At 43.6% G+C, this 23,769-nt stretch overlaps 1 protein-coding gene across 2 annotated transcripts; it reads right to left on the bottom strand.

Annotated features, from left to right (window-relative positions):
* Positions 1-4,767: 4,767 nt before the first annotated feature.
* Positions 4,768-23,769, bottom strand: chka (choline kinase alpha). Of its 2 annotated transcripts, XM_082538683.1 has the most exons (12): positions 23,280-23,769; positions 21,986-22,094; positions 20,489-20,542; positions 13,600-13,713; positions 12,264-12,397; positions 11,400-11,504; positions 11,134-11,192; positions 10,953-11,040; positions 9,152-9,260; positions 8,970-9,076; positions 8,781-8,862; positions 4,768-8,052 (listed from the first exon to the last, which is right to left on the bottom strand). In XM_082538683.1, exons 1-12 carry the CDS (start codon positions 23,513-23,515, stop codon positions 7,993-7,995), a joined length of 1,257 nt encoding a protein of 418 aa, XP_082394809.1. In that variant the 5' UTR covers positions 23,516-23,769; the 3' UTR covers positions 4,768-7,992. The 2 variants fall into 2 exon arrangements, with proteins under 2 accessions (XP_082394809.1, XP_082394810.1); XM_082538684.1 differs by lacking the exon at positions 20,489-20,542.

Below are 23,769 nucleotides of genomic sequence, written 5' to 3'. Positions count from 1 at the left end.
CTCAGATGTGATTGGCTGGAAAAAATGTCATTTATTATTGACGCTTGACTTATTTTCCTTATCACACCTGAGTCTGCTGTTGTAAACATGCAGAGATGTGAGGGGTATGTGACTGAATCAGCTTTTTAAAAGTGTTGGGTGAAACATCTGCAGGACCTGTTGTTCTGTCTTTACTCTTAGAGAAAGAGAGAAACTGGAGGGGCTGTTCCTGCTCTGCCCCTCACAGCAAACTGGACTCTATGAACTAAAATTAGTTAAACAATTGGTTAACATTTCTGTTTTTACGTTTGACTACGCACGTTTAGCTTCATTTCTGCAGTTCCACAATAGTATGTGTGTTTTATCCCTGGTATGAAAAATGTTCAGCTGCTGACGGGACAGAGTTCTTTGGAGTCGTGATGCAAAAACAACCTTTATCTTCACGGCGATGTCACACAGACACACTGAACACTGATTCTGAGGAATGCTTGACTTAACAAACACTGGTTGTTGCACAATCACAAAGCAGAACATGAACATATTTCAGTCTTCTTCTTCCTCCTGCTCCCTTCAGGGGGCGCCACAGCAGATCATCAGCCGCCATCTCCTCCTATCCCAGCATCCTCCTCTGTCACACCAACCCTCTGCATGTCCTCCGTCACTGCGTCCTTTGAGGTCTTCCTCTTTTCCTCCTGCCTGGCAGCTCCATCTTCATCACTCTGTCCAGTATATCCACTGTCCTTCATTCCCTGCTTGGTCATCTCTTTTCACTTCCTGTGTCATTGTCTTTTATTTTCTTATCTCTAGTCTATGTCAGAGCGCCTGTTTCCAGGCCCCGTCTGCGGTCTCCAGTTCCTTGTGCCTTTGGATTTTCTCCCTTTTGGACTTTTCACTTTTGCCCATTGGGACTTTGTTTTGTTTTCTCATTGTTTGTTAAATCTCACCTGTTTTCCATGTCTGCATTTTCACATCTCAAAGTGATATTTGAGTCAATTTCAGGGCCTGTAAAGAAGTTTAATCAGTAATTCAGCTTCTACCAGGTTCTGACTGTGAGCCGCAATTACACATACAGTCGGGGAAGATGGCCCCGCCCCTCCCTGAGCCTGGTTCTGCTGGAGGTTTCTTCCTGTTAAAAGGGAGTTTTTCCTTCCCACTGTCGCCAAAGTGCTGCTCATAGGGGGTCATATGATTGTTGGATTTTTCTCTGTATGTATTATTGGAGGGTCTACCTTACAGTACAAAGCACCTTGAGACGGCTGTTGTTGTGATTTGGCTGTATGAGTCAAACTGAACTGAACAAACAGCATTAAAACATAAAACACAGATGATTAGAGCTCATAGCCAAAGCCAGTGCAAAGAGAGCCAGAACTCTGCAGGGCCAAAAAACCTGTAGTGATGTAGGTCAACGTTACCTGCTGCTCTGACAGTGGTATTTCCTCCTTTTGCTCGTGCTATCTGTAGATGCTGAACACCAGCTCACACCTCATCGGTCTTAACATAATAAACAGATTTAACACAGGTTGCTAGGCCTGTATGCTAACACAGTTATTTCAGATAAATCACCCTGAAAAGCCCCAGGAATCCTTCATCCAGTAAATCTGCCGCCTCTCTAACTTTGTCTTCCTCAATTTTTTGTTTTTTAGATGTGATTATCCTTGACGGTTGTCTCCTGGTGCACCTCTGCACTGCTTCCACTCTGCCTTCTATTTTCTCACTTTATGTTTTGATTTGATTCTTCTCTGAAAGTGCCATAGCACTTGGCTCTTCTTTTCTATGCTCAAGTGCTTTCATCTAACATTCACACTCAGATGGATGCATTGGAGCAACTTGGGTTGGCCAACCAACCTTCCAGTGTGAAGATGACCTGCTCTGCCTTCTGAGCTACAGCCTCCGCATCCTGCAGCACGTTACAGGAGTTGCAGGAATTTCATGCAAGAACTGGCCGTGTACTACACGTGACAACCCTTCTTCATGGTATTCTTCACTTTCAGGCTTTAGACTATGGTGGCATGTCAGAGCTGCCTGATCCCTCCAGAAGCTGAAGGAAGTATCATAAGAGGAGAGGAGATTAAAAAATGGACGGAGAGGAACCAAAGACAACAAATAAGGGAGGACTTCTTGACCACATGGCGTATGTCGAGGAACCAGCATCCTCCTCGTTGAACGCTGGTACAGGCAGGAATAAACATGCTGCTGTTGTTAGACGGCACCATAAATTCTACTAACAGAAAAGACTCTTATTCTGTTAATGCACAGCAGCAGCAACCTGTTGATTCAAAGGTTTTATTTAGACATCGGCTGCGTTTTCACTCATTTTCAATCCGGTCCTTGTACCTGACCATTTTCACAGGAATGCTGTGTTCGTTAACCCAGTTAACACTGACCTGTGAATCATTCAAGCACAAGAAGGCTCCTAACTGAAGAGGTAAAGCTGTGTTGCATCCATAATAGACAACTTAACAAAGAAGCAATTTTCAGTGATTTCTCCGAACACTTTACCAGCAGAAAAAACATCATTTGTCCTCATTCTTATACTTCAATCTAAAAAAATCTTAAAGATCTACATTTCTGCACATAGAGAGAAGGGTTTCACTTCCTAACTTTAAGTGGTATTACTGGACCATTGACATAAAGCTCATGAAAATGTGTTTACCAAACTATAAAAGTCATAAATGACTTCAAACATAGTTTATTTGAGCACTGAAGCATGATATAATGCAATAAATGTGAAAATTCTTTTTGAAAAGATTTTCAAACTTGGTAAATGAAGTGCTGTCTTTCAAGGTCAAAATTAAAATGATGAGAGCAAAACGGTAGCCAAGAATTTAGTGCGAGTGCCCGCCTTTATTTACTCTACAGGAGTCTTTCAAACTTAGTGAGACGAGTGTGATGCGAGTCAGTGAGTCAGAGAAGCTCACGGCAGCGATAATGAGGCTGATTGTTGCGGCTATGCTGATCTTTTCTGTCAGTAATCGCTGCTGTTTTTGTTGGTGTTAGCTTCTGTTAGACGACATAGGGTAGTGGATACGTTTGCATACATGAGAACGTAATCAAGCTGAGCGTGAGAAAAGAGAGGCGGACTTTTAGGACACTTGCTGTTGTCAACTCCGGGGAATAAATGATGCATGTTTTCATGTGTTGAGCTCTGCCTTTAGTTCAGGAGATGAGACGACATGAGGAGCAAGAGGATGACATATTTTTAAGATGTTGGTGGCAGTGTCCCTTTCCTGTTTTCATTTCTTTGGGAAAAATGTTAAAAATGTCAAAAATCCCATTGATGCGAGATCGCATCACATTTCACTTCATTTGGAGTATTTGCAGACTGCTGATTTGGTAATACTGATATAAAGAAGAAACGTCTCCATGCTTTGGTGCCATGTTTTCCTGACTTTAGGACCTACCAAGACAGAAGCCAACTTTAAACTGTTTGGTTGAAGTGACTTCAAAAAAAGATACTGGTTTAATTCTTCTGAATTCTCTGCGTTATTATGAGCTTGTGGCTCTGATGCATATTTTTAATCTTAACTAAATTTGTTGTGAGTGAGTCAGCTGTGTATATTTTGCATCAGGGCAAAGAACAGAGCTAACTTCTGGTGATGAATGCTCCAAAGAGAGTGAGCTGACCCCCATAAATGATGCGCACCATAATATGAACCAAACACATGTAAACAGGCTCCCACTGTGTTGCACAACACTTTATATAATCAACTGTCAGAACTGCAGTGCTGCTTACTAATGGTAAAGAAGCACCACACAGTTGAGTTTCACATTTATGGAGAGGTTTTATTGTCCTAACTTCCAACTGTAGGATCTGCTTTAAGCCGCAAACTCTCAATTCGTTGTTATGGAATTTGATACATTGTAGCTGTGTCATCAAACAGAGCTGCCCTTATTGGCAACATGTTGACGCTGGCTAAGGTGATCTTGATTTTGAGCAGTGCGTCTGGCTGTAGCTGGGCTGCTCTGAGCCAAGTATGACTCATCACTGTTCTCAGTGCGACATTACACCGTCTCCCTCGTCTCCCTCGTCTCAGCCTCCATTATCTCAATGAACATTATACATTAATCTGACCCGCCCCTACTGTGCCAAACACTCTGCGACATTCAAGCAGGAAGAACACAAAAGAACGTAAAAGTAAATCAAGCAAAGTCACGTTTAAAGTAGTGAATGATCATCATATCTTAAAGACCTCATGCTACATCACTTTAGTTATATAAAAGGATAAAAATAATGTTTCCTGGGATGCAATTGACAATCTTCTAACTGGGAAAACCCACTTTCTACTTTTAATAATTCAAACTTTCCTTTTTGATAAAGCTTAGAGTTCGGGCTGACCCTGAGCCCTCCGTTCTACAGGCTGGGGGACTTCCCATAGTGCAACTACTGCATATCATGAACCTTTGTCAGCTCTCTCCTTTGGTTGGTATTTCATCCATGATCTCTCTGCCCCTCTTTTCTCTGTTCATTTTCTTATCTGTTCCCATCGCCCCGCCTCCCCCCTCCTTAAACCTGGCTCTTCCTTCCCACTATCACCAAATGCTTGCTCTTCTGGAGCCACAACATGACTGGACTGGAAAATTAGAACACAGTTAATCTGTTGTGATGTAATGAGGAAACTGAGATACTGTGTTGGTTTCCATTCAATTTGATGAATGATCACTTAACATGCACGACACCAATTTTTGCTATTTTTAACCCAGCATAACGGCTTCAGAGGCACCGCGTGTCCTGGCAAGTGCCAATCATATTAACCAAGACTGCGTATCCAAACAACCACCAGAGTCAGCTGTTTTCTCATTTAACTTTTATTTGTGCAAAGCAGTAAATTTACAGCCAAAGTCATTTCTGTGTCGCTGCAGTTCACCTGAAACCTTTAAGTATGCTGTTATCTGTACGTAAACATTCAGTATAGCTGCATAGATAGCAAAGGTTATCGCTACGAGCCACGTGACAGCGTAGGTGGGGCTGCTCTTCACACAAAACAACATCTTTATATAAAAAAGGTGGATTGAATCAACACAAAGTACATTCACAGTAACAACAGTAATGTAAAAGGTTTTCATTAGTTATAGTTAAGTAATGTTTTCTATATAGTTTAGTGAATAGTGCCAAAAAGAAACAGAAACAGGAGTGAAGGTTTTTGTTCCCCTGCAAGGGTTTAATTACAGTTGGATTAGAAGAACCAATTAAAGACTCATTTTAGTTCCTTTGGTTCAAAATGTGCATAAAACCTAAAGTAACGAGTACAGAATGTTAAATACTTGTATGTTGTGATGTTGGTTTTTTCAATATGGAATGTAAGAACACATAAAACATCACAATACTGAGAGACAGCATGTACAGCAATGAAAGGTCAGGGCAAATTTCAACAAATTAAAGACAACTTCAAGTAAAGACGGAGTACAAGAAATGATCGAGAAACCAGAAAAACAAGTACTGTAACGCTTTGAATTTGAATATTTATCGAGTATAATCCACTGCTCGCAGACCTTAAGTCTCATTGTATCAAAATTTCACTACACCTAAAAAAAAGAAAATATAGTAACTGTACAAAAGTACACCTGCATGTAAAATAAAGTCACAGTTCGTCACCTCCTAAAACTGTCCTCAAAAGTGCCACAGTAGACATTCAAACACCTCTGCATGCTTCTGCTGTCAAATGTTTAGTGTAGAGAAAAGTTCAGCTTCCCCATCAACAGGTTCCCTCCACTGGGAAACGCAGCATTCGCCAGGGTCACATTTTCAGTTTGGCTGCTTCCACAGCGCCTTTGTGGTAGCTGTACGACTTTATTTGTAGCAGCACGATCACATTTTTCAAATCTGGGGTCAAAGTAGGATCTAACAGAAGAATCCTTGGGTCACATTTTGGACTGGCTTTTGGTAAACGCCCACATCCGAACAGAGATTTTACAATCATGGACAATCACACAATTACTGATGCTGCTTATAGTCTAGTTAACAAGGTCATTAAGGACAGCCATCGACCCCAACCACCAAGTCCCTTTCGACCAGTCTAGGGTTAGCTTTTGCTTTGGGCACAACTAATCCTCAGTGATGATCTGAAACCTCGCTTGTGTTTAACTTTAAACTGTTGTCCAAAGTGTTGGGATTCAGGGAAGCGAGAATAATCGTTTTAACTGACATGCATTAAAAACTATTTCCATTTTTTTCCTATTGCTTTTCTCCAAAACAAGAGTGAGGATTCATACCGAGGGCTGGAGTCACCACCACCGCCAATGACACCTCCTTTACATTTTCAGAAACCAGATTTAGATCAGGTCTCATACATTTTAGGATTGAAAGCTATAAACCTGTTAGAAGGATTGTCTTTCTACAAAAAGGTCAAAGTCTACAACGGGGTGGGCTTTGATTAAACCCAACGCTGACGCCTAAGCCTAGACGGGTGGCCAACGACCTGATGATGTTAAAAGGTTAATAACGAGGTCGAAAACGATGTCAGCAGGAGTCCTTGTGTTACATTAATAGTGTATATTGATTTTTTTTAATGGAAAGCTTTGTTGTCATTGTCAGTCTAGCGGGCACTGCTATGCCCAATTACAGTATGAAGAGGTACAGAAATAACAGGAAGATCATTTTTCACAATGTCATTTAAAGGCATGAAAAATGATGCCCCACCACTGATTGGTATATAATAGCAAAATACTGCAATGATGCAATTACAACTAATCAGGGTGAGGTAGAACTTAGCTGGTCTCAGGATGTCTGCATGATCTCTTTGTGCCACGTCTCTATATCAAACCTCTATATCACCGCCTAAAAGTAGCACCTCAGAGGGAAGCTTGACATACACAGGACAGTGTTTGTCTGCTGCACTGCTGCATTTCTACCCTCACTCAAGCAGACAGTGGCCATAATGTGCGCTTGGACGTGACTCACATCAGTGACTCAGCTCTTGGAAACAGAGCGCTCTTGGTCTTAACTAAATGCCCCTTCAACAGCAGTCCAGTTACAAGAAGTAATCATGCCAAGTTTGACTTTGCAGCAACCGTCAGCATCATTACTCTGGATTACGGCTACAATGATGAGCCAGCATGGCAGCAGGCACTTGGGCCAAAACACCAGAGACGTCACCAACGAATCCATCACCACAATAAGGAGCCATTGTCGTGTGTTCAGTGTGAAGCTTTCTTCAATGCGGCAACAACATCTGGTTCCCAACAGACGGTTTAGCAGCCAGGCTAAATCAGACAACACGACGTAACGTGTGCAGCTGTCACAGTGAGCCATAATAATAATGACAACATGAAACCACCACACCTTTGTCCCTTAAACAGTTAAGTGAAATCACAGGACTATAAGTAAGTCAGCTACAATGTGTCCTGTTGTAAGGAAGATACCTGACGTTCGATAGCTTTCGTGTCGACTCGTTGAGGCTACCCCAGAAAAATATTCACATGTTTAGACATTCAAAATAACCGTGTTTGCCCTGGCCTGAAGATAATGTCAAACACACAAAAAAGAAAATGAAACAAACACCAAGTGGGAAGAAAGTGGAACGTGTTAATCCATCAGCCCACCAGTAGCAGACAGAACCAGGCTACTGGGAGCTCTGGCAGAAAAGCTGAGGTTCTGATTCTTTCCCACACAGCAGACACATACTGTACATACACACTGATGCAATGCTAACACTTTTGAGCTAGCCACGCTTTCAGAACGTTCATGTTAGTGATATGGTTCAAACTGGGCCGAAACAACCTTCTGACCAGCGATGAAGGTTAGTGCGAGTCCATGTGTTTCCTCTGTTTTGTTTTGGGGGGTTTTGGCCTTCAGTTACGCCGTGTAAACTTTGAGCTGCAATGATTGTGGGGCATATTCGAAGCACCTACTAGCCACGTGATCAAGGTTTGGCTTTGGTCAACACAACACCAACAGTAGCCAGCAAATACCAGCAAGGCAGGGAGTGTAAGTAAAGCGTAGAAACTTTATCAGCCCGTGGGTCCTTGACGTTTTGGCTGAACGTGCTGTCAGAATACTGAATCGTCTCGCCTCCTTTACACAGCCCAGGTCTTCTTCTGCTGGAAGTAGGCGTCAAACCTGGCCTGTGCGTACTCCTGCAACACAGGTAAGCACAAATGAATATGTGGAAACAAGGGCTTGTTTTAAGTAAAAACAATAAATCCAAATGTAACCCTGCGTGCTCCGGGTTAAGTCACACTAATAGAACATCAGTTCGTGTCAGTGTCTTTGCACAGTGAATTCTTCCTTCTTCTTGTTTTAGATGTTACATCAGTTTGCTTGAAATTCACATCCGTGACTTTGCACTAATATCCGAATTAAGTGTTGAAAATGTTATTTAAAAGTCACATTGATGAGCTTTAAGTCTGGATCGTTTTAACCAGTACAATCTGTGCACGCTTCGGATTTTCACCAAGCGCAGCTTCCTGTCAGGATACCAAAGCCCTGCCAGCTGGTGCGACAGCGTCCCGCTGCATGGCAGCCCGATCTGACCCGAGGCTGTCAAAGAAGCTGAGCACAGCCAGGCAGAAGCTCAAACTCCAACCAGAGGTAACGGTAACTTCTGTCACTGTTCGTCCTGAACAAACATATAAATTCCATGCTTCTCTCTTTTAATGACCACTGCGCATCTTTTGTGACAGCAGAGGAGACGACCAGGAAAGCCCTGAATTACCTGTTTCGATGTATCTCAGTTTGGTTCAAATTAAATCCTCCTCTTCCCCACTTGACATTTTACCAAAGCTGAAGTTCAGATCTGTGCCCCGAACAACTTTGATATTGAGTAAAGTAAATAAGGACTCAAGGTAAGGAAGCAAAGACTCACCAGATATCCAAATTTGATGGTGGACAGCCGGGCCTGGATGATGGACCACAAGCCCCAAAAGAAGTGAGATGCCAGCGAGAACCTGCATCACAAAGACACAAAGTGTTTTCTACTTCCATTTAGCTTTTCACTGCAGCATCCTGCGACTTACTCTGCGTTAGGTAACGCATCTTTGTACCCTAAGCTCACCTGTTCACCTCCACGTACAGCTCTTCTTTCAGCTTCATTTGGTCCTCTGCGCTCAAGCCGTCGAACCCTCGATCGGACTCGCGCAGGTAGCTCTCAATGAAGTGGAGCTACGAGGAAACATTTCATGGCAGTCAGCAGTCCGTTAGAGAAATCGAATGAGCCCACTAACATATTTTACACACCTGCTGGGCCTTTGAAGGGTAGTTCTGAGCGCTGACTTTAAAGAAAGGAAACTCATCGCAGTTGTAGTCGTACATCCATTCACAGAAGTGGTTACCGATGTCGAATCCCCTGCAGGGTCAGAGAATGGCAAAGAAACAAGAGCACGTTTATGAGCCAGCGCTGTTCCTTGTTTTGGTTTAGTTATAATTAAAAAGATAAGATTCTCCCACAAGCAGTGACTGTAAAGTCGCAGTAATCCCGTGTGTGATTCAGTCTCATTCGTCCCTCAAGTATTCCCGAGTGCCGTTTCCCACACTGTTATCAGGAGCAGGACCTCCCCGTGCGGCGGGGGAGGCAGTGACCTGAGCTCGACCCTTTGCTGTCGCTTCCAGAGAGAAAAAGCAATAACCCACAGCATGTTTTGTTTTGTTGTTCTTCCTGTGCATGTGTTATAGCACACGTGCCTCACAGGGTCACGTGTTCTATGTTATACATGGACAGGACTTAAAGGGGCCAGGCTGAAGGGAGCTGGGAGGAGCAGGGAGTTCTGGGTAACATGCAGTGTTTCCCAGAAATGAGCGACGCATAAAGACAGAGAGGTGCAGAAACACAAGCACATCGTTGTATTCTCGTCTACTTCGGGTCATCGTCGCCTTTCTCTGGCCTTCATCCTGTGTGCCCTCAGCAGCCTGCCAAGTTCTGGTTACATAACAGCTGCAGTTAATATTTCAACAGATTAGGGTGGGCGTGAGTTAGGACGCTCGATATAACGATATATATCGGGTGACGATATAAAAACGTCTATTTGTTTCGTAGTGTGGCAAAATAAACTGTTTTGATGGTCGCTGTAGTGGCTGTATTCATTTATTAAAGTTCTCTCTTTCTCTTATATTTAATATGACCACACTACGGACGGACAAGCGACGGTAAAACAATGGCGTGGCTCCGCCGTCCGCTTGTTTGTTTTGCATATTAACCTTTCACAATAAAGCTCAAGATCCTGTTGAGACTTTTCAAAATAAACTAAATCCCGTGAAACAGTATGCAGCGTTTACGGCTGAGAAGCAAAAAAGAGGCGTCAGGTGCTAAAAAATAAACCTTAGACACAAACGTTAGAACGCTTTTCCCCGCAGCACGCCGTGTAATAAATACAAAGAAAACGGCGGCTGTTACAACTTGTGTTTAAAAATGTATCGTTTCATGCGTCGGCTAAAAGTCTCGACTCCAGCTGGAAACACTTCAAACAAGTCGAGCTGCCCGAGATTCACAGAATTTACAGAAAATGTTACATTTGTGTGATTTATATCGTTATCGGACGATAGATGTCTTATATCGGGATATGAGATTTTGGTCGTATCGCACAGCATGAGTGTAGGAATATCACTAAAACGCAGCCATAAGCCGACTGTGGCGGTTTTTCTTCTTGTTTACGCTCTGATTCTAGTATCTTTGTTTACCATTATAACCAGATTACAGGTTATAATCTGGTTAGAGCGCACTGAATGTGACACAGGTTGGTAGGAGATGAGTGACGGTGACGCAGCAGCTCAGCACTCGAGTCAGGCTGTGCTCGGCACATCAGTTTCACCAAACCATTAAAAAACTGTAAACATGGAGGTGTTTTTATTTCTAATATTTTTATTTCATTTGAATTTTTATTTTTAATGATGCTGATCCGGTTTATCGATCTGCTTCTTGTTTCTAATGCTAACCTACAATAATAACAGTAATGACATTAATAAAGACAGCAATGGACTGATGCAGAAACAGCTGGTGAGGGTTCCCAGGTCAGATGTTACTGCAGGTGTCCTGCTCGTGTACCTGTAGTTGTAGCTGCTGTATTCAAAGTCAATGAGCATCAGCTTCTGTTTGTCTGAGCTCTGGCGGCCTTTCAGCAGCAGGATGTTTCCTGAAAGGAGCAAACACACACAAGTTAGCACTGCTACAACAGAGGAAAAGAAATGGATGGTATGAAGGGCGACCTCGCGTCTTCAGGTTTTACCTTCCTGACAGTCGTTGTGGCAGAAGACCACGGGAGAATGAGTGGACTCGAGCAGAGACCTGCACAAACACAAAGGCGGTCACTTCATTATAAAGTCATGGATGTTTAGAGACTCTCAGCTGTGCTTCCTTTGCCCTCTGCGCCTGTGTAGCCGAGATTTTCACGCATGTTTCCTGTGGTAAACCAGCAAGTCTTGCGTAACAGTCAGGAAACACGCATGTGTCATGTGTGCAGTGTTTTACAGCTGCATGTCTGCAGCAACATACCTGAGCATTTCCATCTCCTGTGGGAGGTTATAGCTGAGCAGGCGGTTGAAGCGACGCAGGTGCGCCTCTCTGGTGAAGCTCAGCCTCATCACTTGGCTCAGGTACCTGATCAAAGTGTTACATCCACACACATTAATGAAAAGAGGAAAAAGTCATAGTAGAGACGTTGGAAATGGAACACACTTGTGTTGAAGTTACATTTAGTCAATGATAGCTTAGTTTTAAAAATGATAAACAATAGTTTTTAAAAATAATGAAAACCTTTTCTCCAATTTTTAAGCTGGTCTAAAAATGTCTTTGTGTTTTTGCTATTTGCTCACGTTGGCTGCTATTTCAATTTGAGCAGACAAATATGTAGATGCATGTAAGGCCCACAGTTCAGTGAACTTCAAATATATTCTAACCACATCTGCTCTATGGGTGTAATTTTCTCTTTACAGGAAACCAAAAGAATGGCCAGATAATCTCATCACATCTGGCAGCTTCCATGTGTTTCCCAGGACAACAGTTCCCAGGTTTTCCCGTCAATCTTTTATGGCGGGAAAATCAGTCAAAGAGCCGAACGGCCGGACTCAGCAGGCGATCAGCCAGACATTTAGGCATGTATGAGGAATACTGATGGAAAAAGACAGCGGCCTTTATCAGCACACGCCAACAAACATTGTGCAATGTAAACCTCGTAAACACTTGACGCATGAGGTTGAAGGTATTTCAAGGGGAAGTGCACGGCGATAGGCGGACGGCCACCTGCAGAAGCCGATAAGTAATCAGTGCTGTGACACGCTATCTGGGAGAACTTCAACTGAGGAAACTTTTCATGTGCTCACTGCCTGACGCGGTGACGTACGGGCTCGGGTGACTCACTTGTCCATGGTTCCAAACAGCCACTTTGGTTGCTTGTTGAAGGGCATCCTCATCCCGTGAAACCTGGCCATCTTCTGCGCAACCTCGGCCGAGATGCTGGAGTCGCTCAGCTCACAGGTGTCCAGTTTACGGCTCTGTCAGCAGGACATCATAAAACTGCATGAAACCATGACTCTGGCTCTAACTGCATAAATCACAGGTTTGGTCAGGGTTTCTTTGACATCCAAACTAAAATCTTATCTTGCAGAGCCCCGGTGTGTGAGAGGCGTTGGGGGTTTTTCAGACATCTGAAAACAATCTGGTCACTGCATCCAAACGTCAAACAATTTTTAAGGTCAAATTCTGTTCTGTAAGTAATTTAAGCCTCTAAATTCGTCACTGAGCAACTTTTTAAAAATATCCAGCTTTGTTGTCACACCTGATATTCCTGTTTGAAAAGTTTTGCGACTTATCACAAACTGCGTTGAGCAATTTTGAAAAGCCCCGGACCTCAAACTGTACACGAGCTGGAGGGTTGTGTTTCCACTTGTTTTTATCCTGACACACACACACAGTTGGGTATTCATATCATGTGTGGACATAATGCTTTTCCCAGCCTCTTACCCTAAATATAACCTAATTGTAATCCTGTAACTAAAACCACATTTTGTGTCTCAAAATGCCGTCAGACTTGTGGGGACTGGTCCCCACAAAGATTTGAATACAAACACACACACTCTAACATTTCTTTCCTCTCAGTCCTAATCTTGAAAAATAAAGTTGTGAGTATTGGCAGCAGTATTGGACTTCTTTGAGTGCTCCTAAACTGCTAAAAAAAATCAAATAAACCACAAAGAGAAAATATTTTCTCTAAAACAGATTTTTGTAAATGAAACAAAACTTTGAAACCAGGTGAAATGTATTTGGAGTTTGTTCCCAACTTCATTAAACTAATCTTTATAAACTTTAGCAAAAATGAAAATAAAATGCACATTGTTTTGTAAAAAGACAGGATGTACGTCAAAATAAACTATTTCCAACAGGATACTGAGAACATCAGTACTTTGGGATAAAGTTCAACAGACAGCAGGAGTGCAGCTTTGAGAAGCCTTGGACAAAAACAAGGAAAGAAATACATTTCCAATTGTGTTTATTTATAAGTGACATCACTTCCTGCTGTTGCAGCTGGTGTCCATGAAAAGGTGATTTCGTGCTGACAACGTGATAATGCCTATTCATCCCGTAACAGCTGATCAGATCGATAAAGCACCTGCGTCTGGATCATAATGTTTGCTTCTAACTTGATTTCTGTAGAAGGAAACGTGATGTGTAAGTGCAGCTCCGCACGGGGACTTACGGGGATGTACTGCTCCAGGCGGCCCTGAGGGAAAATACCGTAGAGTTTGGGTCCGAGCTCTCGCTCAGCCAAGATGGCGAACATCACGCTCTCCAGCACCATGGCCTCGGCGCCCTGAAGATACACAACAGCAACACCGTCAACGTTTCAGGCAACACGGTGTCAGAGTTCACAGCACCTCCACCGTTAGCTCCCATCACAGCCGCAGAATAGCAAATGAGACAAAGAGCTCTTTCTGGTCACGCAGGCTGAAAACGTTAAGATTAGAGTGGATGAATCCTCTCCTCAGCCACTTTCAGACACAGGCAGACTGCCTTTGAAAAGGAAAAGTCTTCTTTTCAGGGTTTCTGGTAGGCAGCCTGCCAAAGCTGCTTTACATGAAAAGGTCTGACGTGTGAAAATGGCACAACTTCAGCAGAGTGAAGTGCACGTCTGAAAGGGGCTTAGGAGGCAATCAGGTGGTGGAGGACAAGGATGGATGATTCTGAATGAGGAGAAATGTTGTGGTTAGGGTTAGTAGGGTTTGCCTGTCAAAGCGGTGAGGAGAAACACAAGAGGTAGACGAAAATCTCCAGCAAGACTTGGCTTTGCAGTTGAAGCTGCTGGAGCAGAGGAGACAGACGGCCTTGTGTTTTCTCGTTTAATCTTAGAGACGCACAACGCTCCCACGGCAACACGTGCAGCCCGGAGACCAACGGGGGGGGTCTCATGCCAGCACAGTCACGTGTCCTCAAAGACAAAACTGTGTGCCGACTCGATTCTGCTGGAAACCAGGCTTCTCACCAAATATGCACCAGGTTTGGAGTTAAGTCTACAGTCGGGTTTCTTACTTTTACTGGAGTTTAGTTTAGGGAAAGTCATGAACAGACCATCCATGCTATTAAATCCTGTCAGGAACCAAAGACCACAGCTATCATTGATTTGTGTTTACTTCTAAGATTAGGCTTAAAACTTTCCTTTTTTAGAAAGCATATGGTTACAGCTGCATAAGCACTCTATACATTGACTATTTCTTCTTCAGTCCCCTTTTTCATCCACCATGTGTTTATACACATCTCTGAATTTAATCATTACTTATTATCACTCTGTCTCTCCTCCACAGCGCGTCTTTGTCCCATCGTCCTCGCCTCACCCCCCAGCCGGTGGCCCCGCCCCTCCCTGACCTGGTTCTGTCGGAGGTTTTTTTGTTGTTATTTGGCACTATATGAATAAGACTGAACTGAATTTTCTTGTATTGCTATATCAGCTTCAAACTGTTTGAAAAGTCTGGAACATGCAGCGTTCATCAGCTCAGTGATTTCTGAAAAACTATTAACTTTTTCAATTTTCTTTAGTGTCTTAACTTTGAAAATGTAAAGTGTAAATTGCTAAAGTGCCCATTTGATTTGAATAACCTCCACGTTGTGCTGCAGTTCAAGCCTTGAAATAAAAATCAGTGATATATTGCCATCCTCATACTGTTGAGTGAATAACCTTGAGATAAACTGCAGCAGAGACAGAGGTTTGGATCCAAACGTGCGCCTGCTTCTTTGGATAACAGCCATGGGAATGTTTCATAATGAGTGCCCGACAGGAAGCCGACTCAAAGAAAACAATGCTGCCCACTCTGTGGCCTCCTAAACATTATGAATTATTATGAACCACGTCCGTCTCAAAGCAGAACAGGACTGATCTGCCAACAAGGAAGCACAACATTGGACTCCAGGTAAAATCTCTTTAGGGAATATGGGAATCTCTGCTGTGACAAAGCTGCATGCTGCCTACACATCCAGTAACCAGTCTCTGTTTACCACGTAACTTGGTAAAGCTATACACACGGATGAGATTCTCTCGGTTCTCATGTGTTACATGGACAAGGTGAGGATGAGAAGCATCATAGGAAGTAGATTATAGTAGCGCTATACGAATAAGTCTGATTTAAACTAAACTGAACTGAGTTTTTGGAAAATTTGACGTCAGCAGAAATTTAGCAGATGCACGTTTGGTAAAACGTCGCCTTGCTCTCGAGTTATCACGTTTACAGCTGCCTGGTGGGATGACGACAATATTCCATCTGCCTTTTACGGCAGCTATGTGGCTCTTTTCCTGTTTTCTATCATATCTGCTGAAGAAAAAAGCAGAACAAACAATGCAGCACTAACAAAACACCAGTGAATTGGGCAGTACTTCGAACCTCTCCCTGGTTAGGAGTGTTGCCCGGCTGGTGTAAAATTTGAATGTTCTCTTTCGTCACACGGTTCAAAAACATACGTGGGCGTTGGCTTTTGGTAAGCTGGCAGAGCCTGTGGTTGTGCATGTGAGCGTCACTGGTTGTCAGTCAGGTGGAGCGTCCTCTGATCCTGTGATGGTGTCTCGAGGCACTCAAACTGGTTTGTGAACCATTTCCACATCAATGATTGTTCTCTGAGCACTTTGTTGCTAACATCCACAGTTACCACCAATAACAGTGGCAACCTATTTACAGTAACTGTCAGCACTGCATGAGTTCTGGGATTATTAGCAGCTTAATAGTTTATTGACCTGGTTAAGGGAACGTCTGAACTTCGCATAAATACATTTAAAGCAAACTGTTATTTCCTTTTTTCACGGTTATTTCAGTCGATTATTAATAGCATAGATATCCTTCTGCCTACATCCAGATACTTCTGTCTACGTACTGTTATGCAGTACGCTGTGTAATTATGTAGTGCATGAATTTTGACGGGGCTGTGGTTTTCTAAACTGCAAACAGCAAGCTGCTGATTTACTGCGGTTGATTGTTGTGCAAGACGCAGCATGTTCTGAATGTTTAAAACCACAACGTCACACAAACAGTAACACTCAGTGCTTCCTGCAGTGAAGACGACAGCATTGCACCAATAAGTGCGACCGTGCGTGATGCCAGTGCCTGAAAATATCTGCCGTTAGCTTGTTAGCTAGCGCTGGCAGTGCTGACTCCTCTCATCCCACCATTAAACCAAAATGTGAGGCGGTTTAGAGGATGCCTGACTTTTTGACCCGTATGGGTGCATCATACAGGTACCCGTGGTGCTCTTCGTGCAGCCATACTTGCTAGTATGAACACAATGGACGTACAGAGCGATGGAAGTGAACACGTTAGCTCCCTCTCCCGACCGCAGAGCAGCTCGTTCACGTTTATTCCTGATCGCAGGCATTTTCAAATCTCCGACATGAATTATCCACATTATCATGATCACACAAATGCTGGCAGATAACGAGGCCTCAAAGCGATCACACTGTGCTGAAAAATAAAAATAATAATAATAATAAAGTGAAAGCATACGAGTGACCCAAATGTCAGTTAAGTGAAGTCCATTTCTGTTTGATGGGCTCTTTAGAGGCTGCTGCATCAGCCCACACGGTGAGCGTGGTCGGTATCGACGGTCTCGCAGCCTGCAGTCCTCCCTCGACCTCACTTTCACTTCCTCTGACCTATTCCAAATGCCAGTGTCTGTTTTACATGCATGTTTGACTTGCTTTCTCTCCCACAGGTTTGTTAATTATCAACCAGCGTTAGCCGTAACCCCGGCTGGCGGCTCGGACGCAGAAGAATCGAAACATTCCTGATGAAAAACTCCTGCAGTTTTCTGTCGCCTGACACGGCATCGTCTGTGCTGCTATCCGAGGAACATTCGGTCTAACGTGCACTCTGTTCCTGGTGAATATTTGATTATGACTGAATCCAAGTTGTTATGCCAGTCATGTGCCGGCGCTGCGTCTCTGCTCAGAGGTATTTCGCGGGCTGGCCTTGGAGCAGGTGCACTGTGAGCTTCAGACAGCTGCTGCTCTAACCTCAATACTTATCCACTCTGCTATGAGTGTAAGACGATGGATTAATGAAGGTGATAAAAGGACATCAAAAGGAAGCACATTATCTAAGAGAATAGATCAAACTGAACTCCCTTTGAATAACTTAGGTGTTCCTCCTCCGAGTACTAAGTGATGATCACAACGCTAACCCTGACCTTGACATATTCAACTAATCTGCCAACGGCTTGGTAACAAAAATAATCTTTCTGCCTGACACAGATTTAAAAAATTCACATTTTTACCCAAAATATCTGTTTTGGTCTTCTCCAAAATATAAGATAAGGACCGAGGTTACCGTTACCGCCTGTGACAACTTAAGATCTCAGAGAAATACAGGAGGAAAGGGGCGGCACAAGCCTTCATCGCTAAAAATGGCCAACGCTTTTATATCAAGCTACATCTTGAAACCAGCACAGGGTTTGTAGCCTAACTGTGTCACTGTGTCGTCTTCACCTGGATGTAAACTGTCCGACATGAGAGCTGCAGCTCTGCTGTGACGACTGAAACATCCAAGGAATTAATCCGCATCATCCTTTCTAATCCAAATGGGATTTACGTTGAACACTGCATTGTTAGGCTAGGCGAGGTTATCTGAAGACACTCGCAGTCCAGCGTTAGCCTCACGGCGAGCTGAAGATTAGAGAAGTGGAGTTGAGGGGGAGGAGCTGCCATCTTTATGGAAAGATACTTGAGTGGAAACAATGGCTAACTTGCTGATGACCTAATCTCAGTCCCATGACAGAGAGTCATGATTCAGCTTTGTAAGGTGAAGGTCAAAGGGGGTCACATGATGCCGCGTGGGTACAGAACTTTCTGAGTCAGTGGGTTTAAGGCTCGGTACACTGCCTGCAGTGATACCCTGAACACATCTGTGCTGGTTATCTATCACTAAAATTAGTCTTTTTATGAGGCTTGCGTAACGCGCAAACTTCCTTCACTTGTGCATTTCAGCATTTTATCTTCCTGTCTGCACATTAAGAACATGCAGCCTGTCAGCACTCAGCTCGTAATTACCCTGAACATGCTTTTAGCAGGTTTACAACACACGTATTGTAAAATGTACAGCAGCAGGATGCAAATAAACAGATCCAACGAATCAGATCCGCTGTTGACTATAGAATGAGATGGAAATAGTGAAATAATACCAGTTTACCTCAGACGCACAGCTACTCACATGTAGTCCCAACTCTGCCAACAAGAGCTCAACTGACCCTGAAATATGGACGAAATCCTGAGCTTCACCTCCTCAACTGAACCATGAAACCCTCCCCGCTCATGCCTTCTCCTGAGAATTGGACCAACCCAGAATCTCCATGTCTTCCTTTTCTTGTGAGGAAACATCGGCACCCGCTCATCGTCGCTTCATGTCGACGTAATTTGTTTTAGGACAAGGTGTGCGTATGTGTTACATCACAGGTTGGCATCCAAAAAGTTTAGAGGACTGCGAGAGAAGGTAACACAAGAACTACATCCTTCAAAGCAATCATCAAAGCAGCACCTCTTTAAGCCATTGTGACCTTTGTGTGTGGGGCTGCAGTGATTGTAGGCAGTGTACTCCATAAACCCTCAGACTGTATGAACTATTACACATTACATTTATGATTCATTTGGGGTCAATAACGATAGCCTGCATCACTGCTGGCCAGCTGACGCCACATAAGCCAACAAAGACATTCAGAACAGTTTATTGTAACATTGTAACATCTAAAGACTTTTTTGAACGAACCTTTATCACCTTAACAAGTACGTCTGCAGTCGTAGATGTAACTCTAGCTACTTAAATACTGCATCATCTCCTTTTTGTGTTTTGCATGTTGTGACCACAGTGTTAAGGTGCAGTATCACCAACTATGAGGTTAGTGTCAATCAGACATTTTTCATATGTGTACCACTAACATGACATCAGTACTTTAGTTTTTTAATTTCTCGCTAAATTAAAATTGAAATAAAACTTTTTTGTTGTCTGTTTTGCTTTTTAACCTTTGACCTAGTTTTCTGTTTTCCTGTTTTGAAGATATACACGATCGACCTGGGCGGCTGTGGTGGCTGTGGTGGTAGAGCAGAAAGGCCAAAGTATCCTTAGGAAAGTTACTGAACTCTGATTTGCTTTAAATGCGTTCACCACTTTGAGTTCTCGAGTTGAAAACTGCTGTAAACGAACCAGAACATTTACCTTTGCTGGAGAATAGTGGAACTAAATGACACTAAATGACCTTTGTGGTGCACAGAGGCAGCAAATTCAGCTGCAATGTCATAAAACAACAATTATTTTTAAAAATGCACAAATCATGTTAATTACATTTGTATCATTAATATGTCAGTTTAATGTGATATCAAAGAGTCAACAGAAGTACATTGCAAAACTCCAAACGGTGGTAACATTACACATTTAATAAAGGCGTGTTCACACCGACTGCAGAGAAAAAGTCCCTGCAAATATGCGACTGTGAAAGTCTTCTGGAAGCAAATACACATCCACGAGGGCTGTTTAAACTGCAGGTCATGCGGAAGAGCGTGTAAACACGGGGAATAATGTCACGTCTGCCACCGGGTAACCAGCGAGGGCGAGATTTATGCTGAAAGGGCCTAGTTTCAGAAACTGGAAGGTGTTACCGTTCAAATCAAGCCTCGAGATGCATTTTGACCAAATGAGTGAAAATGTGGACCTAACCTGTGAACCTCTGGTTGTCGGGGACGTTGAGGATGCTAAGACGTTAATGACCAGCTACAGTTTATATCTCCTGGGTGTCTGTGCTTTGATGTTAACAGACAAAATCAGAAATTGAACGGAAGAAAAAAGTAACACTTTAGATTTTCAGTCATGCAGTGTCGGGTGAGCCAGGTATTAAATTAACTGGTATTCGGCCGTTCCTGTGAATTCCCCCAAAGCCCCGCCAACGCACGTGCTCAGAGAAACCTGGCGGATCCTCTTCAGGCTCAGCGTGAGTTAGAGAGGAATTTAGGGGAGGAGAACAAATCTTCTGAGAAACAGTGAGACGGGGGAGGGGGCATACACATGTGAGTCGAGTGTTGCTGTGGACGTACACTCTGAGTAGAGAAACTGTCGTCTGTTACTTACTTGGAAGTGATTTTCTTTGTTTGACTCTCGAGAATCCCCTTTATTACAGGACATCTATCAACAAGAGAAAAAGGGAAGAACTATCCATGAATACATGCCGCCAAGCCGCCCGTCAACATCAAAGCTGTGCCCGCGGTGCAGACAGTACAGTATGAGCTCAAACACACACCGAGTCTTTTGGATGCGACAGTGCAGAAGACTGTTCAGGCAGCGGCCCTCAGACTGAAGGCAGGAGCAGAGCAGAGGCAGATGGATATGAAACCTGCACTTTTACTGAGAGCTGCAGGTTTCTGCTCATCAGCATCACATAACTTTATTGCTCAGAAACAGTCTCCAGTGCAGTTACGCTCGGTTTAATCATTAGTAGCTGTGCACTCAGACAAAGGCATTCGTCCCCTAATCATATTAGCTTTTTGATTAGACATCATTAATTCCTCCTGCGGCACGGCGGAGACGACCGCAGTTACCTCGGTTAAAGGACTCTGTGATGCGGTGCTCTCGTACATCCCCGGCAATAAAAGCTAACTGCTTACGTGCTCATTAGCAAGTACACAGAGCAGAGTTAATACTTAATGCAGGTCTCCTGCTAATGCACTCTCAGCTGCAAATGCCAAATTTAGTGGCTGAATCTCAGTTGTGACTCTGTTGTGTTCTGATCGCCAGCAGGAGATTAGAATATGCTGTGCAAACATCTCGCTGGCCTTGAACTCTTACCGCTCGCTGTTTGCAAGCAAAACCACTCCGATGTGGCGAGCGCCAGCAGCTAAGCGCTATCGTAAGAGTGGATCTGCTGATGAGTCTGACATCATGAACTCTGGACTCAGCGGCCACGTCATGCAAAGAGATTATTTTTTCCAAAAGAAGCACCTGATGGGCAGCAGAAATCTGATCTATCTGATCTGAGCCATCATCAGGTCTGCCGTTTGTCCGCTAGCTTGAAACTGAAGCTGACTTCTTAATGATTAAGAATCACAAGACAGGGATTTAGAGCAGGAAAAGGACAGGCAGGAGGACTTTGTTCTCCTTCCTAGCGGCTGAGCTACATGAGTGTGTGTTACATCTTTGTATTAGGCTGAGACTTCATAGATCTCATACTGTACCGTGTTTTTGGGTGGGTTCACCTGGGAACAAGAGTGCCCAAGGCACGCTCCTTTGGGAAGCCTACGGCAAAGAACACATGCATGTACAGCCATGGGGGTACATCACCATGTACAACAATGGCTAACACGCACACAAACACACATACATGAAGGCATAACTGCATGCATACACTAATATAAGCATGTGACACACATTCACACATAACGGCACTTTCACTCGTCTATTTTGTTGTTTATCTCTAACACTTTTACATGTCTGCTCTTATTTGTGAGTGTGAGTAAAAAGCAGTAACTGCAGACTAAAAACTACCGAGGGGGAACTACTTCCTTACGTCCTCGTGGCGACTCTGGGTTACTTTTTGCACAGTAAAACACTGACATGTGATGTGGCTCCCACCTGCAGGATGGCCCCATAGAGGCGCAGCAGGACGTTCCTCGGCTCGTCCCCAACACAGTTCAGGCTGTCGGGGAGGCTGCACAGAAAGAGCTTGTTGCTCAGACCACCCCTGGAACACAGACAGACAGCGAATATGATATTGGTATTTGCGTGTGTGTGATTAAATGATGGATTCACCAGTGTATAGAAGAAAAACCCCAAAACTAGCAGCTCTGTAGTGGTTTCACATGTGCCTAACAATAAAAAGATCCCAGGAGGACACACTGCTCTCTTTTCCACAGAAGTTTTCCTCTTGAATAAGGGAGTGGCTTAAAATAGCATTTAGGAGCCAATACTGTTATCGGGCTGATACTGATATCAGCACAGCGACTGTAAACGCAAGAAGAGAATTTAAAAAATGACAAGAAATAATGTCATCAGCTGTCATCCAAGTTCTTGTGTTAAACACAGATACAGCTACCAGCCATCATTTTAAGAGGTCGTGACCTGAGGTTTCATTGTTCTGGCAGCACTACATCAATCAATCCTAATCTACACTCAAAGGTTCGTTTATTTAAAAAGTTTATCATTGAGGAAAATGTGCTTTGTGTAGGGTGAACGTTTACCAATCAAGTAAAGTGGACCAGATCCTATTAAATCTAACATTTTACACTTCATGTAACAAAACTACAGTTTTTCATGTAATTAAATTATTTAAAGTCAGCATTTCTGGAGTTTTTTTAGAGTGAGCACGATCTCTTTTAACACTGCTTCTCTAACCACGGTGCTCCACAAGGCTCAGTCCTGGGCCCATTAATGTTTCCTCTTTAATGTTTTCATTATATTTCTCATCACTGTTAAAAGTGCTTGCTTACAAAACTTCTACCAAAGAAAAGTGCTGCTTAAAAAAAGGCAGACTTTTTTAAGTTTAAACATTTGTACACTTTTAATTAAAAACTATCTGCAATAAAAATAATCACAACACTGATGCCAGAGAGGTTTAACAGTAATGACTGAAATGAGTTAAAGTCTTTGGGACAGTTTTTTTCTTTTCTGAGTGTAGACCCTTTAGATTTTTTTTTCTTTTGAGTGGGAGGTAGGCTCCCACTTGCTATCAACTACATCAGCCGTCGGGCTAAGAATACAGACTGCACTATAGCAGCAGATTCTGACACAGGAACATGAAATGAGCTCTGCTGTTTCGACCACTCTGGGTCACATGGCTCTTGTGAGATGATCTCATCAGACGGTTTACAGAAAAACACATCGGATGGTGAAAATAAACAGAAATAACGGTTCCGATGATCATCCGCACCTGATGATGGTGATCTGGAACAGGTCCTCGGCCAGGCTCTTCCAGGCTCCGTGCAGGAACTCCCTGCACCACAGATAAGCCCTCCTCCGGGTGTCTGGGTCGGGCTGGTCGGAGCGGACCAGCTCGTCACAGTCCTCCTGGGTGTCTGGCTGGACCTGCAGGGCGTTCTCGGTCACCAGCAGGCCCAGCGACATGGAGGGGGAAGAAGAAACCCCGTTGATGAATTTGGTTTTCATTTTGTCGACAGTAAGACAGGAAGTAGGCGAACGCGGGCCCCCTCCGGTGCGTGTGTCGCAGAAGGATATATTTCAGTTGTTTCTCTCGGTGTGGAGCCCGCAGTGCGGCAGGTTTCTGCTCTTTAACTCTTTTTTAACAATAATAATAACAGTGACGATGAAAATAATCGTACGAGCTTCGCAAATGATGGAGACAAGCTAGATGCGTCCGTCCGCGCGCAGGGAATGAATCGCACTGAGAGACGCGCGCGCAG

The sequence above is a fragment of the Aulonocara stuartgranti genome (genome assembly GCF_965226115.1).
Source record: "Aulonocara stuartgranti genome assembly, chromosome: 7".
NCBI lineage: Eukaryota > Metazoa > Chordata > Actinopteri > Cichliformes > Cichlidae > Aulonocara > Aulonocara stuartgranti.
This window is presented reverse-complemented; position numbering and strand designations above follow the sequence as displayed.